Source organism: Silene latifolia, chromosome Y, assembly GCF_048544455.1.
Source record: "Silene latifolia isolate original U9 population chromosome Y, ASM4854445v1, whole genome shotgun sequence".
Taxonomy (NCBI): Eukaryota; Viridiplantae; Streptophyta; class Magnoliopsida; order Caryophyllales; family Caryophyllaceae; genus Silene; species Silene latifolia.
The window spans coordinates 2267578-2290708 of record NC_133538.1 but is presented as its reverse complement, the minus strand read 5'-3'; the positions used below and the strand labels follow the sequence as shown (position 1 = coordinate 2290708).

General features: G+C 38.5%; 1 protein-coding gene across 1 annotated transcript; it reads right to left on the bottom strand.

Annotated features, from left to right (window-relative positions):
- Positions 1–380: 380 nt before the first annotated feature.
- LOC141626320 (uncharacterized) lies at positions 381–968 on the bottom strand. Its single transcript, XM_074440199.1, has 2 exons — positions 810–968; positions 381–560 (listed from the first exon to the last, which is right to left on the bottom strand). The coding sequence occupies exons 1-2, from the start codon at positions 966–968 to the stop codon at positions 381–383; spliced, it is 339 nt and encodes a 112-aa protein (XP_074296300.1).
- Between the last annotated feature and the right edge of the window lie 22163 nt (positions 969–23131).

Sequence of the window (23131 nt, the reverse complement as noted above, 5' to 3'; positions counted from 1 at the left end):
TTCCAATGTCTTCTGGATCCAAAGTGTCCTCCTAGCCCACTATAGTGTACTTCCTTGTTCAGCAGGTCCCTGTAGGAGCCTCTTGGAACACACAGCTTATTTCCATGGAACAAGAACCCTTTCTGCAGCAAGAACTTAGTTCCTTGAACCCTGATTCCCTCAGTTTGGATTTGCCAGTCTTCATAGAAGTCAGGGTCATCTTTGTAAAGTTCCTTCATGAATTCAAAGCCAAGCACCCTTTGTTTCATGACTGTCAGTAGGGAATGCCTCCTTGACAGGGTATCGGCAACAATTTTTGGCTTGGCTTCTATATACTTGCTTGAAAAGGTGAAGGACTGCAGAAACTGAACCCACTTATCATGTATGTGGTTCAATTTATGCTAGCCACTGATATACTTCAAAGCTTCATGATCTGAGTACAACACAAATGGTTTAGGTTGGAGATAGTGGCTCCAATGCATACGAGCCCTGACAAGAGCATAGAACTCCTTGTCATAAGTGGTGTAGCTGAGCTTGGCCCCACTCAGCTTTTCACTGAAATATGCCACAAGTTTCCTCTCCTGAATGAGAATAGATCATATACCCACACCACTGGCATCACATTCACCTTCGAACAGACAGTTAAAATCAGGTAACCTGAGGATAGGTGCTTCACATAGCAGCTTCTTGATGTTTTTGAAGGCTTGCTGGGCACTCTCAGTCCACTTAAACTCTCATTTCTTCATGCATTTAGTGATGGGAGCAGTAATGGCACTGAAACTTCTGATGAATCTCCTGTAAAATGAAGCAAGGCCATGGAAATCCCTTACTTCAGTATTGTTTTGAGGAACTGGCCAAGATTTAACTGCCTCAATCTTGTCTTGGTCCATATAGATCCCTCTCCCAGAGATTATATATCCCAATAATTTCAGTTCAGTTGTCAGGAATGTACACGTCTCTAATTTACCAAACAGCCTAGTGTTCCTCATAATTTTAAACACAGAGTCAAGGTGACTCAGATGCTCATCTTCATTTTTGCTGTAGATCAGGATATCATTAAACTACACCACAGGAATCCTTCCGAAGCATGGCCTCAGTACTTCAGTCATCAGCCTCATGAATGTACTAAGTGCATTGGAGAATCCTAATGGCAGTAGAAGCCACTCATACAATCCTTGCTTTGTTTTGAATGCAGTTTTCCATTCATCCCCCTCCCTGATCCTTACTTGGTGATAACCTTGCCTGAGATCAGTCTTAGATAAGACCCTGGCACCACTCAACTCATCAAGCATGTCATCAAGCCTGGGAATTTAAAATCTGTATTTAACAGTTATATTGTTGATAGCTTTGCTGTCTATGCACATCCTCCATGTGACATTTTTCTTTGGTACCAGTAAGGCTGGCATAGCACAAGGGCTTAATGATTCCCTCACAAATCCCTTAGACATCAACTCATCAATCTGTCTTTGAAATTCTCTGGTAGCATCAGGATCACACCTATATGCAGGTTTGTTAGGGAGTATAGATCCTGGCACAAGGTCAATCTGTTGCTCAATGCCTCTCAAGGGAGACAGTCCACTTGGTAGCTCAGTAGGAAACACATCTTGGTATTGCTTAATCAATGGTTTAACCCCTTCAGGAACTTGAGGTTCCTCCTTGTCTACAATCTCCTTTGACAGCAAGATAAAAACAAGTTGCTCTTGCTGTATTTCCTTAATCATCTCTACTTCAGACAGGAATAAGACCCCATTGAGTCCATCAGTCATACTGGGACTTCCATAACTCTTTTGGTTAGGAGGTAGAGGAGTTAATGTTATCTTCCTGCTACCCTGCCTGAAGGAGTAGGTGTTGCTCCTCCCCTGATGAACTGAGCTCTTATCATATTCCCATGGCCCGCCTAAGAGTAGGTGAAAGGCATCCATAGGAACCACATCATACTGAATCTCATCCTTGTAAACATTCCCAATTGAAAATGGGACCAGACATTGCTTGTCAACCCTTACCTTAGCTCCCTTGCTCAACCACCTGAGTTTGTAAGGATGTGGGTGCTCCTGAGTGCAGAGATTCAGTTTCTCAACCAAGGTGACAGATGCCACATTAGTATAGCTCCCTCAATCAATGATTAGGTTACACACTCTGCTTCTGAAAATCAGGGACCTTTGATCCTTTCATTTCAAGACAGAAACTTTAAAGGCTTTAACATCAGTGTAACCTTTATACTCAAAGATTTTCTCAATATCCCTAATCCATTCTAATAAATCATCAGGATTTAGGCTACCAGAAAATTCAGGGATTTCTACCTTTAGATGCTTGTCTGTGTGCTCAGGAACCTCCTCCTGAGTCTTGTTGCTTTCTTCAGAATCTGACTCATACTCATGTAGTGGTTGTCCTCTCCCTACTCCCACAAAGAAGCCTCTGCCTCTTCCTCTTCCTCTGGCAGGTGGTCGTTTTCTGGGATCATGGTTTGGAAACCTCTCCAGTACTGTTTGGACAACATTTAGTAGTGTACCCACATTTCCTGCAAGAGTTTCTATCCTGGCTTCAGTACCAGTAAGTCTCTCTTCACTCATGGTTGTTTTTGTATTTTTGTTGTAGGTAGGGATAATGAACTAACACTTCTGTCAACCCAAGACTAACACAAAGGTGGAATTGTGTTATAACCAGGCTCTTGGTACCAATTTGCAATGTAAAACCCTAGGACAGTCACTATTCCAAGGTAGAACAGGCTGAACTGAGTTATTCTCTTGATTTTTGGACTGGTGACTGGATATAATTATAACCTCAAGCTCCACAACAAGGCACAAGATACTTAAGATAATAATTTGACAAATGTAAGACTCAAATCCGCAGCAAGGCACAAGATAAACACTCAAACTTGAAATCAACACAACTAAATGAATCCACAACAGTGCACATGATTGACTCAATTATGCCAACAGACTTTGTTCAACTAACTACAGCAAAGCATAAGTTAGTTAACAGGCCTAGACTCAAACTACAGCAATGCACAAGTTTGAAACTTGAGAGAATTCTCAGGGGTTAATTTTTCCTTCATCGAAAGTCTGCTGAGTTTAGTAGAAGCCTGGTCCTTATATAGGCCGACTTTAGGTTATAGTTCTGAGTACGATTGATCCAAGGGCTACAAATCCATCTTGGAAACATACAATATAAAATAAATATATTACAAAGGAAGTCAACTTAAAATAAAGCAAGGTAAAATCAGAGGTGAAACAGGTGAATGTCAGTCCCCTTTGTCTTGTTCTGGTACAGGCTTCTTATTCGTATATAGGTCTGTGGTGGTGCTCTTTTTAAAGTTTCAAAAACTCTTATTGTCTTTGTTGTTTTGCAAAAAGGTGCTGGGCAAACCTGCATTTTTCCAATTACCTCGAGCTTTTCGCTTTAGCCTTTGTCTGAACAGTTAAGGAAATGTGATAGTGACATTGATAATGACATTCCTCCTACTTCTCATCTGCCTTCTGCTTGTTATTTGGCTGCTAGTACTGAACTAACTAGGCTGGATTAACACTAGATTTCAGTCTCCTGGAGTTTAGTTGAGGGTTCTATCAGCTGGCCAGGTAGGCAGCTGATAGCTGGACCTTGTCATCCTCCTGAAAGCCTGAGCATGGCCTGAACTGGAACTTGGTTGGCCCTGGCCAGAGCTTGGACTAGAATCAGCATAGCCTTGTATGTTAGGCCCTGCTGCAGTTTATTATATCACTTGTTGTTAGCTTAGTTTTTAATATGTTTGAGTAGTTTATTAGTCCAGGGATTAGGGGAGCCATGCATAAATAGTAATTAGAATTTTTGAAATAGGATGCTATCGAATAGTTGTTTCTATCACATGCTTGTATTGTTTGCTAGTCGTTGATTATTGATCACATAATATCGAATAATTAGAATTTGTTAATTCATTTTTAAAAGTCAAGAGGCATGAAATTGAATTAGACTAAGAATGTTTAAGTAGACCGATCTAGTAATAGCGAGGGCTCGCTAGAACCCGTTCTATGGTTGACAATAAGCCGAGAGGTGGTTGTCGTTAGACATAAACAATTATCGTTATTAAGAATTCTTAGTTTGACATGGGCAATTACATATTTGCATGTGTGACCCGATTCCCCTAGGCTCTTTTATTATTATTGATTTCGTTCATTATATAATCATTGTTTTACTAATCAAACAAAACACCAATCGTAACCGACCTTGATTAAATTCGCTCCATGTCAACTTGTTTAGCAACTCCCGTTTCCTGGTATTCGACCCCTATTACTTTAATACATTCATTTGTTAGCCAAGTCTAGGGTATCTTTGTTAGGTGTGCGATAGCCTATCACTAACTAAACTCGTGTTATTATTAATGACTTGTGCAATTTATTATGTAATGTGAATTGGACGAATTATTGGATTATTGGATGAGGTGTATTATCATTGTTGGATGCCCCAGCTTTTTGTCTGAGATGAATTGGTTGGTTATTAGTGTTTATTATTGTTGTTGCATATCATATGCATTGGATATCTCATATTCGTTCTGGGATCAATTATAATCATTGTTGCATATCATTTGCATTGGTTACTTCATACTCATTCTGGTATGAATTACTATTATTGTGGCATAACAGTTACATTGGTTTATCCAGGTTGGTTCTGCAGGACTTGTCTCTGGGATGAGTTTACCTCAAATTAAGGTTGGGATGATTGCATTGTTTTCCCCAAGCCAGGGATTGGCGGGATGAACAGGTGTTTCGGTTGATAAGCTCAGCTGCATTTGCATATCATATTATATTATGCATTTTCATTACTTCATCTTATATTGTTATTAGTTATTCTACTCAACCGTTTGTGTGGACAAGGCCCTCGGGAACTGCGTCCGCGGGATCCACACTAGGCATAATCGACTCGAGGTTCCTTCGAATCGAATTAAGACAAATTAGAGTCGCCACCAAGTTTTTTGGGAACTTGGAACCGTTCAAGTCAACTTTACACCTTTCATCGAAAAGCATAAAGCCAATCGACTACGAGTGATTAAAGATAAAGACTTGTACCCTATATCACTCGATTTGAATGACTCTCATAATCCAATGGTATTTAGACGGATCCACAAACCATAGATCTTGAGTAAGGGGTGAGGGTACGTGTTAGGAAGCCCACAAGGACACCTAACCCCGCCCGTCAATAACGGCCTCTACTAAGTCAAGTATCGGATTTCAAACAAGGTCATAGCTACTACGATATATGATATGCAAACATCGTTTTTAAAACCCTAACATGTGAAGTTTCTATGTCGATTTAGATGCAACTAAACTAACTTTGTCAAAGTTGTAATTTAGCATGTGGGTTGATTGATCTAGCAACATACAAAACAAAGCAAAAAAGGCTTAGGGGGAATGGGGGAGCCGTTGGGATCTATCCTATTACAAGCCAGGCATTTCATGCCGACACAACGAGAAATTAGAGTTACAACTCGATCTAAAATACAACGCTATACACAAGAACGTACATGACACATTACACGGCCATTCGACCTAGAAAAACGTGCACAAAGGGGTGGCCCACGGCTCACATGACTCACGGCCTTGGGTCACTCCTCGTAATGCGTGCTTTCACTTAATCTTATTGAATTAGACATTGGGTCACACACCGAAGCATGCATTAGCATAAATCGGGCCATGTTGCTTTAAACAACATGCGATTTACTACGCTCCTACATGCATTGGGGCACAACCATCTAACCAAACAAGACTAAGGTTTTGAAAGAGGTTTTGACTCGATAAAAGAAAGCTAACTCGAAAATTACAACTCGATAACAAACGATAAATTACAAGCGACAAAACAAATAAAGAACGAACGTTATAAAACAAACGAAACAAGAAAAACCAAAGGACACGGCTAAGCCTCACGGCCTAAAGCCACGTCCAACCCTAGGTCCTAGGTCAGTTTCATTAGTTAGATCGATTGATTGCGAAACAAGTTCGAAAGCGGGCTAGAAAATAAGTTAGAAACGACGTTGATCGATTTGAAAAGATACCTTGCAAACGCGCATTCTACACGGCCTAAAGGGGTCCAATTAGGTCAAGTTTGCTAATTAATTTAACTCATCGAGTTTTAATAAGACGGTGCTAATCACGCACTCTTATACTAGCGAGAAATTAGGTGAAAGAGAGAGAGATGCATTTAATTAAGTTACAGAATTGTTAATCGGTTGATTTTTAAAGCTACGTCGATGTACCCTAAAGTGTCTAATTAGGTTATTAAAATGATCGAATGTCGCCTAAATAAGTCATATGTTAACAATCAGAGGTCATACTAACATGTAAATGGTCCTAGGGTGTGTCGAATTGGCCGAAACAAACAAAGGGTCAAAAACGAGGAGCGAAGTTAGAAGTTCGTTTTATTTATGCCCTACCTTGAACACAAGGATATGTAAATGAGACGGGGGTGTACGACCGACTGATGTAGCGGTTTCTTTCCCATCTCAAGTCAATGCGGGTGTTCATGGTGGTACTTTAACTCATACTCGGACTAAACTAGTTTCATAGTTAATTAAACAATCGATAAACAAAAACGATAAACGAATAAAACAAACTATAAAAAACAAACATAAAAAAACGAAATAAAAGGGAGAAAGAGGAGGATTTGATGCACCCTCAACCTACATGTATCGTTGACACCGTCTTGGGTCGTAATCGATGGTAGATTTTATCTCGAGAGGCCGTCGTCGACGAAGAAACAAAGCAAACAACACGTTTTTATCGAATCTGGACATCAACTTTCAAACAGCGATTTCTCTCTCGTTTCACGATGAAAATTCGATTTAAAAGATGTTTTGAAAACTAGAAAGAGAGGAGAACAGAGATCTTAAAGCAACCCCTGCTCGTTTTGAGTTATTGGGCACGAAAAACGAGCACAAACAGAACTGGACAGACAGGAACAAACCGCGAAAACAGAGTGTATAACACTCTGTTTTTCGAGGGATTTCGTGTACTCTCAAGGGCAATTTGGCTTGTAAATCTTTGTCTAATGTGTAGATGGATATTATGTGGTTAACAAACATAAACTCGAGTGTATAATGTGTAGAGTGTATAACAAACATAATCTTTGTCTAATGTGTAGAGTGTATAACAAACATAAACTCGAGTTTTGATGGAGGTTTGAAGGAGGAACGAATTGTTTTTCGAAGAGGACACACAAACTGTTTCAGTTTGGATGTCGGTTTTGTGGAGGGTTTTTGAGAGGCAATTAGGGTTTGTTTCTGAGGTTTAAAGCTTGTGAGTGAAGGTAGGATGTATATAGAACTTAGAGGAATGAATGTATGGTGAAGGGTGGGTATTTATAAAGAGTTAAAGTAGGGTAAAAGGGAGGAGAGGCAGACGGGCTCCCCTGAGCATAGCTGCTGTCCAGCAGCTTTTGTGGGGTTTTCTAGGGTTTTTATGGGGGGTTTTCTTGGTGGTTAAGGTAAGGTAATATGGGTAGAATACTAGGGTATGGGTTAGGGTTAATGGGCACGGGTTTTGGTGGTATTTGGAGCGGGTTTTGGGCTCGGGATTTGAGCTGCAAAACAGGGGGGCTGCTTTGTGTATGCGGGCTGTTTGGGGGTGATTTGCGACGGGATTTGGGCCGTGGATATAGGGTTCGAACTGGGGTTGGATGGGTAGAGGCTTAGGTTGGTTAGTGTACTCGAGATTCGTGCCAATTCGTAAAGAAAATGGGCTCAAAAACCGAGCTATAATCGAGCTCCAAAACGCATGTTCGAAACGAGTTTTCTTCGCTTTTAAAATCGATTTTTCAAATCGATTAACACATTAAAATAAATGATTTTTCAAATCAAATATACTCATAAAATGATTTTTCAAATCAAATATTTATTTTATTTTCAATAAAATAAACTTAAGAAAATAAATACCTAAAAAAACTTTAATTTAAATATCATTTAAATTAAAATACTCCGTCGACAACGCTCATTCTACATCGTAAAACGAACCCAAATAATGACAATGACAACTACATAAATATATGTGTCCTATCATCATCGGGTGTTTGTCTGGTTCTCTATAAATCCCAATATCGACGGATACGGGTATCTACAGTTTGGTTGGCAGTGTATTCTGTTTGTGATGAACCAATTATTGGGGAGCAGATTGACTGACATGTACTTGAGATTAGCTAACTCGGGAACATGGGATGCATGAGGATTTTGGCCAGTCTACTTATAAGTCTAGATCACATAGTTTTATTATTCAGTTCGTTTAATTCCATTGCATGATGTAATTAATTTTTATTTTAGCTTATTTAGTATTGGTTAAATTGTAATAAAATCTTTATTCGCTAAATTTTATATAAAGTCATTTGGCTTGTTTTGCTTTGTTATTCATTGCCTCAGGAAACTGAGATGGTAACTCTCCTATTTACTTGGGAGGCCTAACTAAAGGATCCTGAATAAATGTGTGTGTGTCACACGTGTCTTTGTCACTAAAAACGCGTGTAAGCTTGTTTTACTCACCTTATCACTTTTAAGCCTCACTTTTCAGATTCCTTCTCCTAAAATCACTCATTACCTTATCAATAAACCCTCTTTAAACTCTCAACCACCCATACTACTCCTTATCTACAAAATCAAAGTAATTCCTTTGAAGATTTACTCTCTAATTCATGCCCTTGTTCATCCTTTGACACTTGTAAGTTTATGTTAATCTTTATTATAGTTCTTTAATCTTAGTAAACCCTAATTTTTTACTAAGTACTTTTATTAGGGAGTTAATTAGGGTTATGACTAATTAAATAGGGTAATTAGAGGTTAATTAGTATTGTTATTGTTTTAGAATGTTGTAGTAATAGTTAGCTACGGATTATGTAGAGGAGACTTCATTGAGGAGCACTTCTAGTTCCTAGCTTGAAGTTGTGGAAGAATAGAAAGAGGTAAGGTTTCGCTACTTAGCTTTAGTGATACGAATATTTATTTGTGCATTGTTTAGCATTTGTAACATTGTAGTTGCATTATAACACGAATAATGGTAATTAGGGTTTGGTAGTATGTTATTGTTTGGCAATATTCATACGTGTGAAAATTTGGGTAAGTATGGTTAGTCTGACATTGTTGGGTAGATTAAATTAGAACATGTTTATGAGTCATTGGTACAAAAGGGTGAGTAAATGATGAATTGAACATTTATTACATGTCATAAGTTGTGTTGTTTAAGAAACATACTACATGTTTGTGATTGTCAATCTATGTGGTATTGTTTTTTGGAGAACATGTTGGTATTTGGCATTGGTTGTGATACACTGTTGTAGAGGAGAAGTAAGATGGTTAGGAGACCGCCTTACGCTTAAGTCACCTCTTGGAGCTTTCCACTCCAAGAGGGATATGCACATTAAGGACTTGAGTTTGGAGGGACTCGTGTGGTTGAGACACGACGTCTGGCAGGGGATCCGAGTCGCTCTCGGGCTCGCTACCACAGACGTGTATCAAGTACCTAGTTGTGTGATGAGGTGTCGTGGGCATGTCCCTAACATCGGTGTGTTGCAGGTGGAGCTATGAGTTGTTGTATATCATTGTTATTGACATTCATTTGCATAATCATGTAGGTTATCATAGTGGCATGACATTTATGAACATTTGTATTGTTAAGGCTAAACTTGTGTTATAAAATGTATGTGGTGAACCATATGGTGATTTCTGCCCATATGGGGAGTAGTGTTTGATAGGTACGACTTGCATATATTAACTCGGAGGCCTTGGGGAGCTGTCTTCACAATTAGCGAGTCACCACTTTTGTTATTCTAGCTTTTTGACATTTAAACTCCTTTTATTCATGATGGTTTGTAATATTGGGGTGGCCTTGTGCACCCCTTAACTTGTAGTAACTTGATCTGACTTAGCTACTTATCATCTTATGTCATGGACTTAAATTATTTGTCTTAAATTGCTTTATATTCATTTGTTCATACTAAAAACTTGGGAAACCAAGTCTTGTGACACCTTCATGGGTTGGGGTTGCCTTAAGGAAGGATCCCAACATATGGGGGTTGATACAAAGTACAATTAATACATGGGAAAGGAACGAAAGAGTGAAGTATATAAAGCGAGCGGAGGAAGCGATCGAGATGTCAATGGAGTTTCATTCTTATTATTAAGCTCGCATATCCTTAACAAAAAGAAAGGGGGAGAGAGTTTCATTATTATTATAAAGTTGAGCGTTAGCAAGAGGAAGTGAGTGTGGTGACGAGTGCGGGAACCGAGCTTGTTGGCGAAGGTTAACAGGCCTGGTTCATGATGTTGTTAGTCAAATAAAGGCTATTCAACCTCTTTCTTTCCAGAACAAGAGGGTAACTCGTCCTTACTTAGTTCGGGAGAAATCATTGCCTGCAAGGGCAAGGGTTTCGCACCATTTCCCGTTTATTCTTTGAATTCATCAACCTATAAAAAGAGAATTGACTTTCTTAGCGTATTCCGGTCACGGGAAAGAGACGAAGTCACTAGCTTAGCCTATCCAACCTGCTTGGACATAGACTTCCACCCGACCACCCGGTCAGTCATGATGGTACCCTTACTCATAATCATAAATTAAAGATTCTATAAAATCAGTACGGCAACACGCACGCGAGACGAGCTCCCTTGCGTAAATTTGACATTTTATGTCCGAAAATTGCTGGTTTCATTGAAACGTGACATCCGATTTTCCCAAATCACTAATAAAATAAAGTTATGTCCGAAATTACCGGGTTGGGGCGAGATGCCCTTGATCGAAACGACGCCATGGCAGATCGAGACTCTCCCTTATGTTACTTATATTCGAAAGCCCTTACAAAGAAAAGCACTGGTCTTAAGAAAAGTCAATAATTCTTTTCAAACTTATTATTGGCGAGGTAAAGGAAGAAGTCTTCACGCTCTTGGTTTTTGCTCATGTCTTGAAGACTACAGGTTTGAGTCCTGTCCTCGCTGGAATGCTTCCTTATCAAATTGAGATTTGATACATCACTAGTACAATCGAAGGCCAGCCTTGGGGCTGGTAGGCTGAGTTCAACTTATTAGGTTTATATGGAAACCGTATCAGTAAATATTCACATATGATTAGATTACGATATGAAAAAATATCATAGAATATAATGTATATTGTATAGGTTATTCGGTTGCTATATTTGAGGAGATATTTTAGGAGTCTGTGGTGTATATATTGTACCTATGTTATACGTATGATTAATAAGAAAAGATTCTTCATCATTCATTCTGTTTCTCTCTCGATTTTCATGGTATCACAGAGCTAGGTTAATTATCACAAATCTCAAAATTAAAATACTCAAACACCAAAAAGCCATTATGCCAGGAGACGAAGGCAAGGGCTCAAAAAGCAAAATCATTACCACCACTTCTCCTCTTTATCTTCACCAATCCGATAGTACTAGCCTCATGTTAACACAAATCATCTTTAACGGTGATAATTACGACTTATGGGAACCGGCTGTGAGAAATGGTATGGATGCGAAAAATAAGTTGGCATTCATTGAAGGGAAGGTCAAGAAGCCAATTGTAGACAACGAAGAGGACAATGTTGAGTCCGTGGCTTGGAGACAGTGCAATGCCATGTTGAAAGCATGGTTGTGGAATGTAATCGACATCAAATTACATCCAAGTATCGTCTTTGAACAGGCCGCCTCAGAGGTATGGGACGAATTGAAGAATATGTACTCTGCCGGAAACGCACCAAGGGTACACCAACTCAAAGGAGATCTCGCAGAGTGCAAACAAGGAAGGTTATCCGTGGTTGAATACTACACAAAATTGAAGAAGATTTGGGACGAACTAGCAAATTAAAGCAAGACTCCAAATTGTACTTGTGGAGCAGCAGTCGAAATCACTAAGGAGAAGGAAGAAGAAAAAGTCCATCAATTCTTGATGGGACTCGATAACAAATTATACGGACATGTGCGTAGCAACTTGTTGATGGAAGACCCTATCACTTCTTTACCTTGTGCATATACATTGGTGTTGCGTGAAGAAAGGCACTCAAGTATAACGAAGGAGAAAGAAGAAAGCAATGAAGCTGCGATGGTAATGAAGTCTTATGGAGCAACGGAAGGAAAAGGGAGCTATTCGAAGAAGGATGGAGAAGACGAAGCAGAATCCCCCCCGTATTGCTGTCACTATAACAATTATTATCACACGAAATAAGACTGTTATGACAAACACGGGTATGAGGCCGTGAAAGCAAGAGAAAGAGGAAGAGGCAGACACGGGGGATATGGAAGAGGACGTGGTCGAGGGAGATCGCAAGGACGAGGACAGCAAGACAATTACCTGGCGAATGAAGTAAGCAATTCGTCCAGTGCAAAGGAAAGAGAATAGTCCAAGAAAAACGCGACCTTCACCAGTGAAGAAGTAGAGAGATTTCGTTTTTTGCTCAATGCTAGTCCTGAAGGTAGTGACAAATTGACAGGTATGCATACTAAAACTGATCGAGAATGGTTAATTGATATTGGTGCTTCGCACCACATGACAGGAAGACGAAATTGCCTTATAAATGTTTGGGTCGAAGAGCCGTCTAATGTAGGATTACCAGATGAACAAAAAATTGAAGCGCGGGAGCATGGTGAAGTCGTGTTGAGCAATAATTTCATATTGAAAGATGTGTTATATGTGCCCACATTAACATGTGATTTAATATTGGTGCAATAATTATTTCATGAAAACAATTGCGTTGTAACCTTTTTCCAAGACTATTGTGTAATGCAGGATCAGGTTTCGAGGACGGAGATTAGACGGGTGAGCACCATGATGGGGTTTACAAGTTCAAGTCGAGCAAAGTGGAGACCGTGAGGAAGGTGTCAATGTCGAAGGATGGGGAACTTTGGCACAAAAGACTTGGACATCCGTCAAGGAGTAAATCGCTTACCTTTTCTAAGTTAGTTAATTACAATTTGAATTGGGATTGTAGTCAGTTTTGTGATTCTTGTTGTAGAGCTAAACAAACATGTAATTCGTTTAGCTTGAAAAATAAAAGGTGTGACGAATTATTTGGTTTAATTCATGTGGACATTTGGGGAAAATACCCTATTGCTAGTTTATCTCGAGCCCATTATTTCATGACTATAGTAGACGATCATAGTAGGAGTGTGTGGATTTATTTTATGAAAGAGAAAAGTGAGGCGAGTAAATTCATGAAAATTTTATGTCAAATGGTTAAAACTCAAGAATGTCCAGAGATTTCCTTAGTGGCTACTCAGGAAGTTGTTGTTCCTCCAGATAAAGCTTAATGAAAGTTGCTGCCTGGAATGTTAGGGGTTTTAATAACCCTATTAAGCATAGTGAGGTTAGGAACTATATATATGAGAATAAATTGGATGTGATTGCTCTGTTGGAAACCAGGGTTAAACAACATAAAGCTAAGAATATTCTTAAGAAATATTTTGGTAATTGGCAAAGTATTTGTAACTATGACAAACATTATAATGGGAGGATTTGGGTGTTGTTTAATCCTCGAACTTGTTTCCATTAGTATTACTCAGATGGAGGCTCAAGTAATTAGTGGTTTGGTTCATCATTTTGAAACTAACATTGATATCAGTCTCAGTATTGTGTATGGTAGTAATGATGCTGCTCAGAGAAAAGATTTGTGGGACTCTCTTCGTTATGTGGCTTCACCTAATCCTTGGATGGTGTTAGGTGATTTTAATGTTGTTAGATGCCCTGAGGAGAAGCTTAGCTCTAGTCCTCCTCTTCTTCATGAGATGTTTGAGTTTAATTCTTGTGCTTCTGACTGTCATTTGGATGATATTAGTAGCTCTGGGTGTGACATGACTTGGACTAACAAGCAGGAACCTGGGACTAGGGTTTGGTCTAAGCTTGACAGGATGTTAGTCAATCCTTCTTGGATCTCTTCCTTCCCTGGTTCTCATACTATTTTCCACGAGGCAGGCATATCTGATCATTCCCCAGTCTTGGTCTTTATTTCTGAGGATAAAAAGATTCTAAAAAGATTTAGTTTCTTGAATAGCTGGGTGGAGCACCCTGATTTTTTGGCCACTGTTCAAAAGGCTTGGTTCTCTCCTACTGCTGGTAGTCCCATGTTTTGTTTGTTTGAGAAGCTTAAGTCTTTCAAGCATGCTCTTTCCACGCTGCATAGTAAAGATTATAGCAATATTTCCCTCAGAGTTAAGGAAGCTAAAGTCCAGCTACTTCACTGTCAACAGAAGCTTCAGTCTGATCCTTTTTCTGTTGACTTGATTCAGGAGGAGCGGAAATAGATGCAGGAATTTACCAAATTTAAGACGGCTGAATTAAATATTTTACAGCAGAGAGCCAAGCTTAAGAACATTCGACTTTCTGACAGTGGTTCTAAATATTTCTTTGACAAGATTTCTGAACGACAACACCATCAAGTTCTTGGTGCAATCTGTGATCATTCAGGAGTTATGCAGCAAGGACTTGATAATGTGGGGTCTGATTTCCAAAATTACTATCAGAGCCTGTTGGAGGAGGCTAAATCTCTGTTGTTGGTTTAGATACTGTTCCTATTCCCAGTGGCCCTAAGATTTCTAAGGCAGAAACTGATGGTTTAATTCAGGCTGTTTCTATTAAGGAAATCAGAGATGCTGTGTTTAGTACGGACTCCAATAGTAGCCCTGGTGTTGATGGCTTTTCTGCTGGCTTCTTTAAGTCAGCCTGGAGTATAGTTGGTGGTGATTTTTGTAGGGCAGTTCAGAGTTTCTTTAAGACTGGTAAAATGGCTAAGCAGGCTAATTCGACTATCCTTTCTCTTGTTCCTAAAAAAGCTATTCCCAGTACAGTGATGGACTTCAGACCTATCTCCTGTTGCACAGTCTTTTATAAAGCTGTTAGTAAGGTTCTAGCTAATAGGCTTCAGAGGGTGATTCCTTTAATTGTAGGGGAAGAACAGGCTTCTTTTGTTAAAGGGAGGAGTATCCATGAGAATATCTTTCTTTCCCAAGCTTTGGTTAAAGGCTATAATAAGAGATCCATTTCTCCGAGATGCCTCATTAAAGTGGATATTAAGAAAGCTTTTGATTCTTTTCAATGGAGCCTTGTGGCAGACATGTTAAAGGAGTTTGGGTTTCCTCAACAGTTCATTAAATGGATCCTTGGCTGTATCACTGGGACCTGGTATTCATTGAAGATTAATGGAGGTCTCTTTTGTTTTTTTTCTGGTAAGGGTGGTCTTCGGCAAGGGGATCCTCTTTCCCCATATCTTTTTGTTCTTAGCATGGAGATCTTATCCAGATCTCTTAGATTTCTTTGCCAACAACCTTGGGTCTCTTTCCATCCTAAATGTAGTAAGTTGAGCCTGACTCATCTTATTTTTGCTGATGATTTAATGGTGTTTGTTCGTGGGGATGTGCCTTCTGTGTTGGCTGTTCAGCAAGCTTTGACTTCCTTTGCTTTTGTCTCTGGTCTCCATGCTAATGTGGAGAAAACTAATATATATTTTGGGGGAGTTGCTCAGGAGGTTAGAGCAGCCATTCTAACTACTACAGGGTTTTCAGAAGGAAGCTTTCCATTTCGTTATTTGGGTTTGCCTCTTGGTTCTTCTAGATACTCTGTGTGATTCTTTGATTCTTAAGATTCAGACTAAGTTGTAGCATTGGTCAGTTAAGTCTCTTACTTATGCTGGTAAGGCTCAGCTGCTAGATGCTGTTATTTTTGGTATTGAGAACTTTTGGTGTTCAAGTGTTCTGCTTCCTAAAACTGTGCTGCAGCAGATTAATCAATTAAGTAGGAATTTTTTCTGGGGCATTAAGGATGGGGAGAGAAATATGCAGTTTAAAAGCTGGACTAATATTTGTGCTCCTTGGAATAAAGGAGGATTTAACATCACGAATGTGCAAATGTGGAATATTGCCTTGTTGCTTTAATGGATCTGGAAGTTCTCTAATGGTTCTACTAGTCTGTGGGTTAAATGGCATAAAAAGTATGTTTTGAAAACTAATTCCATTTGGTCTCTTGCCTCCAAAGATCAGTTTTCTTCTAGCTTCAAGGGAATTTTGGCTGCTAGGGATGTCTTTCTTACAAAATCAGGTTCTAGCCAGGTTGCAGAGGGTCTGCGTGACTCTTGGGTTAAAGGTGGAAAACTTCTTATAAGCCAAATCTATAAGTATTTGCTTGCAGCACCTCAGCAGGAGGATTGGTATTCTGTATTTTTTCATCAGAGCATTGTCCCTAGCCATAGAGTTGTAGCCATTCTTGCTGCTCAAGGAAGGTAGGCAACGGTGGATAACTTGCAACATAGGGGCCTCCAACTTGTCAATAGATGCAGTCTTTGTAAGCACGAATTGGAAACTCACCAGCATTTGTATTTCAGATGCTCTTTTTCTCAGGAAGTCTGGACAGCTTTGCAACATTGGCAGAATTTATCTGTCAGCAGCTTTGATTTGCTTGATATAATGAAATGGAGTTATGATTCTAGTTCCCAGGTTGGTTGGGCAACAGCTTGATTTAGAACCACTCTTGCTGCTGCCATTTATGGTATTTGGAGGGAGAGGAATGGGCGAATATTCAGGAATCAGGAGTGCATTGTTCAGATAGTGGTCAATAGAGTTAAGTACACTGTTGCAGTAAGATTGTATATGAATCCTAGATTTTCTACTTTTGTTGATAGGCTTAGTGCTTAGTTAGTCCATTGTTTGTGCTCGTTTGTTTAGAGCTTAGTTTGCTTAGGTCTTAGGCTTAAGCTGCTTGTTAGTGTGATATTTCTGCAAAAAACTTGTAATTTCTTTTCTTTATGGAAATGAAATGATAATCTTTTGCAAAAAAAAAAAAATGGTTAAAACTAAATTCAACAAACTCGTTAAGATCATTCAAAGTGACAATTGAAGTGAGCTTTTATCCGGGGAAATGAGAAATTACAATGAGAATAATGGGATTCCATTCCGAACTAGCAATGTCGACACCCCACAGCAATACGGGAGAGTTGAGAGAAAACATCGTTACATCCTTGAAAAGGCTAGGGCATTGCGATTTACGGTCATCTACCCATTTAATTTTGGGGAGAGTGTGTTTTGATAGCAGCTTATCTCATAAATCGAACACCAACCCCTTTACTTCAAAATAAAACTCCATATGAAATTCTATATCAAAAGAAACCGAACTTGACCAATCTCAAAGTCCTCTGATGTTTGTGCTATGCCCACAATAAAGACAAACCTCGTGACAAGTTTGGGGAACGGGGAAAGCGATGTTTGTTCCTAGGATATCCACAAGGCAAAAAAGGGTGGAAAGTGTATGATTTAAATTCTTAATAGGTGTTCGTCTCGCAAGATGTAATGTTCTTTGAACATGTTTTTCCTTTCTATAAACCGAGTGAGTCACACAAGCAAACAAGTAAGACGGGTGAACAAGCGGTTTATGTTGAGGATAACTCGAAATTAGGAGAGGAAGAATATGTCGATGTAGAACTTGTAGAGAGAGCAGTATCGAATAGTGGAGGGCATAATGAAACAGAGGGTCGAAGTGAGCAAGATTCATTGAATGAGTCGAATGAAAATGGTGGCAGTACAAATATTAGCAATGAAAATGGTTCAGCGCAAAATATAGAAAATAAGAGGGTTGGTCGAGGTGCTCGAGAACGACGAGAGCCATATTGGAAGAAGGACTATTTTTGCAAGTCGATAAGAATTGTAAAACCCATCGTCAGTGCTCATCTTGATCAATTGAAGTCCACGAAATCAGGTAGTCGTTATCCTCTAGTTAATTATGTTGACACCAATTGTTTTTCCAATTCTCATAAAGCTTTTCTAACAAAGATTGATGAGATAAAAGAACCAGTTTTTTATCATGAGGCAGCCAAAGATGCGAAATGGAGGGAGGCGATGAATAAGGAAATAGAAGCATTGGAAAATAATGGGACTTGGAAGATCGTGCAATTACTGAATGGGAAGAAACTCATAGGCTATAAATGGGTATACAAAGTGAAATACAAAGTCGATAGGATAGTTGAACGGTATAAGGCACGGTTGGTGGCACAAGGGTTCACTCAAGTAGAAGAAATCGATTACCATGAGACTTACGCTCCGATGGCGAAGATGACGAGTGTTCGTTGTCTCTTGACCGTGGCATTAGCAAAGAAGTGGAGTATTGAGCAATTGGACGTCAATAATGCATTTTTACATGGAGATTTAGAAGAAGAGGTATACATAAGAATACCACAAGGTTTTGAACGAAAGGGGGAGAATCGAGTTTGAAAATTGTTGAAGTCTATCTATGGCCTAAAACAAGCGTCCCGAAATTGGTTTGCAAAGCTTACGCAATTCTTAGTGAGGTATGGTTTTGTTCAATCGTTGGCCGATTATTCTTTATTTACCTACAATAATGGAAAGGTCTTCATTGGAATTCTAGTCTATGTCGATGACATGATAATAGTGGGCAACAACGAAGACGAAAGTGGAAGGTTTAAAGCTAGTCTCGATAAACATTTTGGAATTAAAGATTTGGGTCGATTAAAATAGTTCTTGGGAATTAAAGTAGCGCATGGGTCGAAAGGACTATTTTTGTACCAACGAAAATATGCGTTGGGGATAATAGAGGAAGCGGGAATGAGTGGAGCAAAACCCGTATACATACCCTTGCTGCAAAATCACCAATTGGAGCTAGCTAGAAGTGATTTGTTGAAAGATGCAATGAAATATCGCAGACAAGTTGGGAGGTTGGTTTATTTAACCATCACGAGGCCGGACCTAGTCTATTCCGTCCACATGTTGTCTTGGTTTGTGAGTGAACCGCGAAAGGAGCATTGGGACACGGCTTTAAGAGTAGTGCGTTATGTCAAAGCAAATCTGAGCAAAGGGATAACTCTTAAGAGAGATACAAACTTTGAGTTACGAGGGTATTGTGACTCAGATTATGGACGATGTCCATTGACAAGACGGTCTTTGAGTGGGTACTTTGTTTCGCTTGGTTCATCACCCGTATCATGGAGAGCAAAGAATCAAGCTACGGTGTCAAGATCAACAGCAGAAGCAGCGTATCGTGCTATGGGTAGTGCGACAAGTGAATTAATTTAGTTGAAGTCGTTCTTAGCTTCGTTAGGGGTGTTTCACATGAAGCCCATGGAGTCGTGTTGTGACAATCAAGCGACGATTCAAATAGCGAAGAATCCAGTATTTCATGATAGGATAAAGCACATAGAGATCGATTGTCATTTTTTTAGACATCATCTCATGGAGGGCACGATCAAAATGGTACATGTTCGAAGCAAAGAACAAGTGGCTGACTTGTTCACGAAGGCGTTAGGAGGAGAAACATTCGATTATTTGCAAGGCTAGTAAGAACTCGGTTTACCCGGAGGTCCAACTTGAGGGGGAGTATAGAAACCGTATCAGTAAATATTGACATATGATTAGATTACGATATGGAAAAATATCTTGGAATATAATGTATATTGTATAGGTTATTCGGTTGCTATATTTGAGGAGATATTTTAGGAGTCTATGGTGTATATATTGTACCTATGTTATACGTATGATCAATAAGAAAATATTCTTCATCATTCATTCTGTTTCTCTCTCGATTTTCAGTTTATTCGTTATGGCCGATCTGAGGTTCGAACGGTTGAATCGGATCTCGTTGAGAGAAAGCAAGGTTCGAAGACGGGGTTGGAGGAACAATTAGCAGCACATCTAATAAGATGTGCCTACACTTTATGGATTAACGGTTGGAAGGACTGTCCGTATTAACTCACGAACGAAGACTCGGTCTCGGGCATGGCAAACAGCAGCAGAGGCATACTAATACGCACTTTGATCAGAAGTATGGGCATTAAATAGACTAATAAGGTTATATGTTAACTTTCTAGCGTAGTCGGGAACCCAATCCTATACTTTAAAGGCATGCCGATCCCTAGGACAACATCCCATGTGCCTAATCCCTATTATTTTTTCTTATGCATATACATTATAAATTGTAAAGACAAATATGAATTTGATCCTGGCAACGAATATGCTTTTCTTTTAGATTCGAAGGTCCAACCATCATATAGACATAGATTGACTTCGTCAACTTGTATGTTTTTTTTTCCTGTCACTAGCGCTCTCCTCCCTCTCCCTACTTGTTTTTGTTTAAATATGCGAGCTCTAAAGAACCTAAAGGGCCTCCATAAACAAAGGTCTCTCATTCCCAAGGGAGCATAATATTACAAGCTAAGACGTCTTCGCCTGCATTGGAGTTGGGTATGGAGATCTATTTTTTTCTCGCCCAAACCTTTTCTCTCTCTACCTTTTATCTTCTTCTTCGCTTAATCCATTGAATCACTAATTTTCTGATGAGTTCTATGTTTCGAATTCAATCTCAACTCAATCATTTGTAGTTCTTCTATTTCTTATCAACGATTATGCTATTTCAATGGAAATCGCAATGTCAGGTACATCTACCTAATCTTTAATTTGTACTTTCAGCTTTATTTTCATGTATTTGTTGTTTTTGCTACATATATTTGCAATTACTAGTCATCTTACTGCGTTTGTTATGATTTTGTAGATACTCATCCTGATTTCCATGCTTTGTATCTCTTTTCCCTATATTAGGTTCAATTTGTGAGGATCTCATATGATTTATTTGTCTTCTTTCTCATATATCAAGGTTTAATTCGAACAAGCTACAAATTTGTTATATAAGCCTTACCCTCGAGCATCTGTGACACCTGCTTTGTTGTTGGTCGAAGACTTGGTTCTTCTTGGATGCACAAAATGGTGACCATCACTAACCTCTCGAATCGAGACCTGTCACAAAGTGCTTCTCTGTTATCATTAACAAGTAACTCCAGTATTCCACTTTGGTAGCAATCAAATGCCCAGTCTGTTGGCAATGGCGGTCTCATCATATAAGATGAACTCGTCACCCTATAATCTATCTAGAAAATAAGTTAATCTTGAGCCATTTTTTTAGCTGAATAACTTGGTTTCATTGTTATGGTGCAGGATCTAAGTACTTTATATGATATATATAAAAGCCACCCCAACTTTCTTCTTCCTAAAAGTGGACAACAAATAGAGAAGCTGGTGGGCTCCAACAAGGCGGAGTTGGCAAAGAAGATAACTGCCCTAGTATATTCACAGGGACAATGCCATGAATGATACTATATCTTTAGTTTGTTGCTTTGTGGAATTGTGGGTTAGCCTCAAGTTTGTAATTTTCCAGTTACTACTGCAAAGTCTTTGTAATGTATTGGTACTATTGGATGAGAATTACATGTTCGTGATGATTATACCTTGAAATGAATGTGATGCTGAAGAATTTTGGAGTTGTGGTACAGGACTTGAGAAAAAGGAGCAAGGAAAGGCGGCGAGTATAAGTGCAACTGATGGAATTGTGATAATGATGAGAAGTGGCTGAAAAGAGAATTGGTTTACTATAAGTAACATATTGGTGATGATGGTAAGCTAGTCCATGAGGAACAATTTTTGCGGGCTCTATTCTATTGAGTGAGGAATATACAAGGACAGGATGACTCGGGATGAGAGTGATTCCCCAATTCAGGTCTCCACTAATCTCCGCCTTTGACTTTGAGCTTACAACTGTTACTAAGCCCTTTTTTCCCTGATCACAAATTCTTATTAAAGATAGACAGACATATTCGTCTTAACCTTAAGACGGGTCGAAAAGCAAAATAATTGTCTTATCTAGCCAAGTGAGATAGAATTTGACCCGTTACTTTATAGTATGCAATCTTAAGTTGTCGCATTTTTGTATTTTTTTTTTGCTTATCAGTATCAAGAAATCTCGGGCAGATTTGTTACTTGTATTTTACTTTTATGATACTAAGAAATAATATCACACGTTATTAGAAACAATATCACACCTTATACAAAACAATATCACTATTTCACAAAAGCTTTAGATGACTCTTTAATTTTGTGATATTGTGAAACAAGATCAGAACCCTTAAAATTAAATTTCTCAAGTCCTTAGAAACAATATCAGAATTTTATTATTGATGTGTTAACCTTACTACTGATATTATGTTTTTTTTTTTTGTTTTTTTTTTTTGCAGATTTCTTTACTTGCGGATGTTGATTAAGAGCTTGTGTGCATGCTGAGAAAGTCTATATTACATCATCAACTTAGAAATATCGTCTCTTTTTACTCATTTTACTCACATATAGAAATTCTTTTATGCCTTGATGTAATTCCAAATGATAACAATTTTGTATTCTTTCTTCACTTTTGGTTAACAATTACATAAAACCTCGGAATCAATAATAGTGTTAACAAGATTTGCATTTTGTATTTTACAATATCACACATTATTGTAAACAATATCAACTTCATTTGAAAAAATATCACCATTCTTCTAAAACAATATCATCAACACATCACGCTTAATTACAGAAAATACCCCTTGTCATACAATATCACATGTACTTATAAACAATTTCACTCTGTATGCAAAACAAAATCACGGTTAAAATTATTTTAAAAGGAGTCACCAATTTTGTGCTACTGTGAAACAATATCATAACCAGGTAAATAAAATACCACAAGTCATTAGAAACAATATCACACTGTATGTAAAACAATATCACACTATATACAAAACAATATTGAAATAAAAAGGATTTTTAAATCCCTATTCACTTTTCTTACATGAGAAACAATATCACACCCATTAAAGTAAAATATCACATAATATTTGAAACAATATCAAACTTTACCAAGAGTTATAGTAGAGCCAAAAGAAATTGTTTAGTCATAACTACTTTTGTAATGTTGAGATACAATATTAACCTACACCAGAAATAATTGAGCATTGAGTAACAATTGAAATAAGTTCTACCATCATTACATCTATGTACTTCCAATTACAATTTTTTGGCCAACATATCTAGTTGTCATTCTAATTTCTTCCTCTACCTCTATCTCGACCTCTACCTCTAACTCTATTCTTATGATTTGCAACGGTCTTGTATCGTAGTTGTCTTATTTCGATATGTCATCAATTATCTTCAGCACGTTCTCTGCAATTAGGTCCTCTGTACATCAAATGCATAATAAATAACCACAACATAAGTGACATTCACAAGCATAACTAAATTCCAATCACATATTGATTCATTAGTACTTTATCAGCCTTTACAGCACCAATGAAGTACACAAGTCAAAATTGTTAACATATCAAGATCAGCAACAACTATCCCAAAATTATTTGTAAAGAAG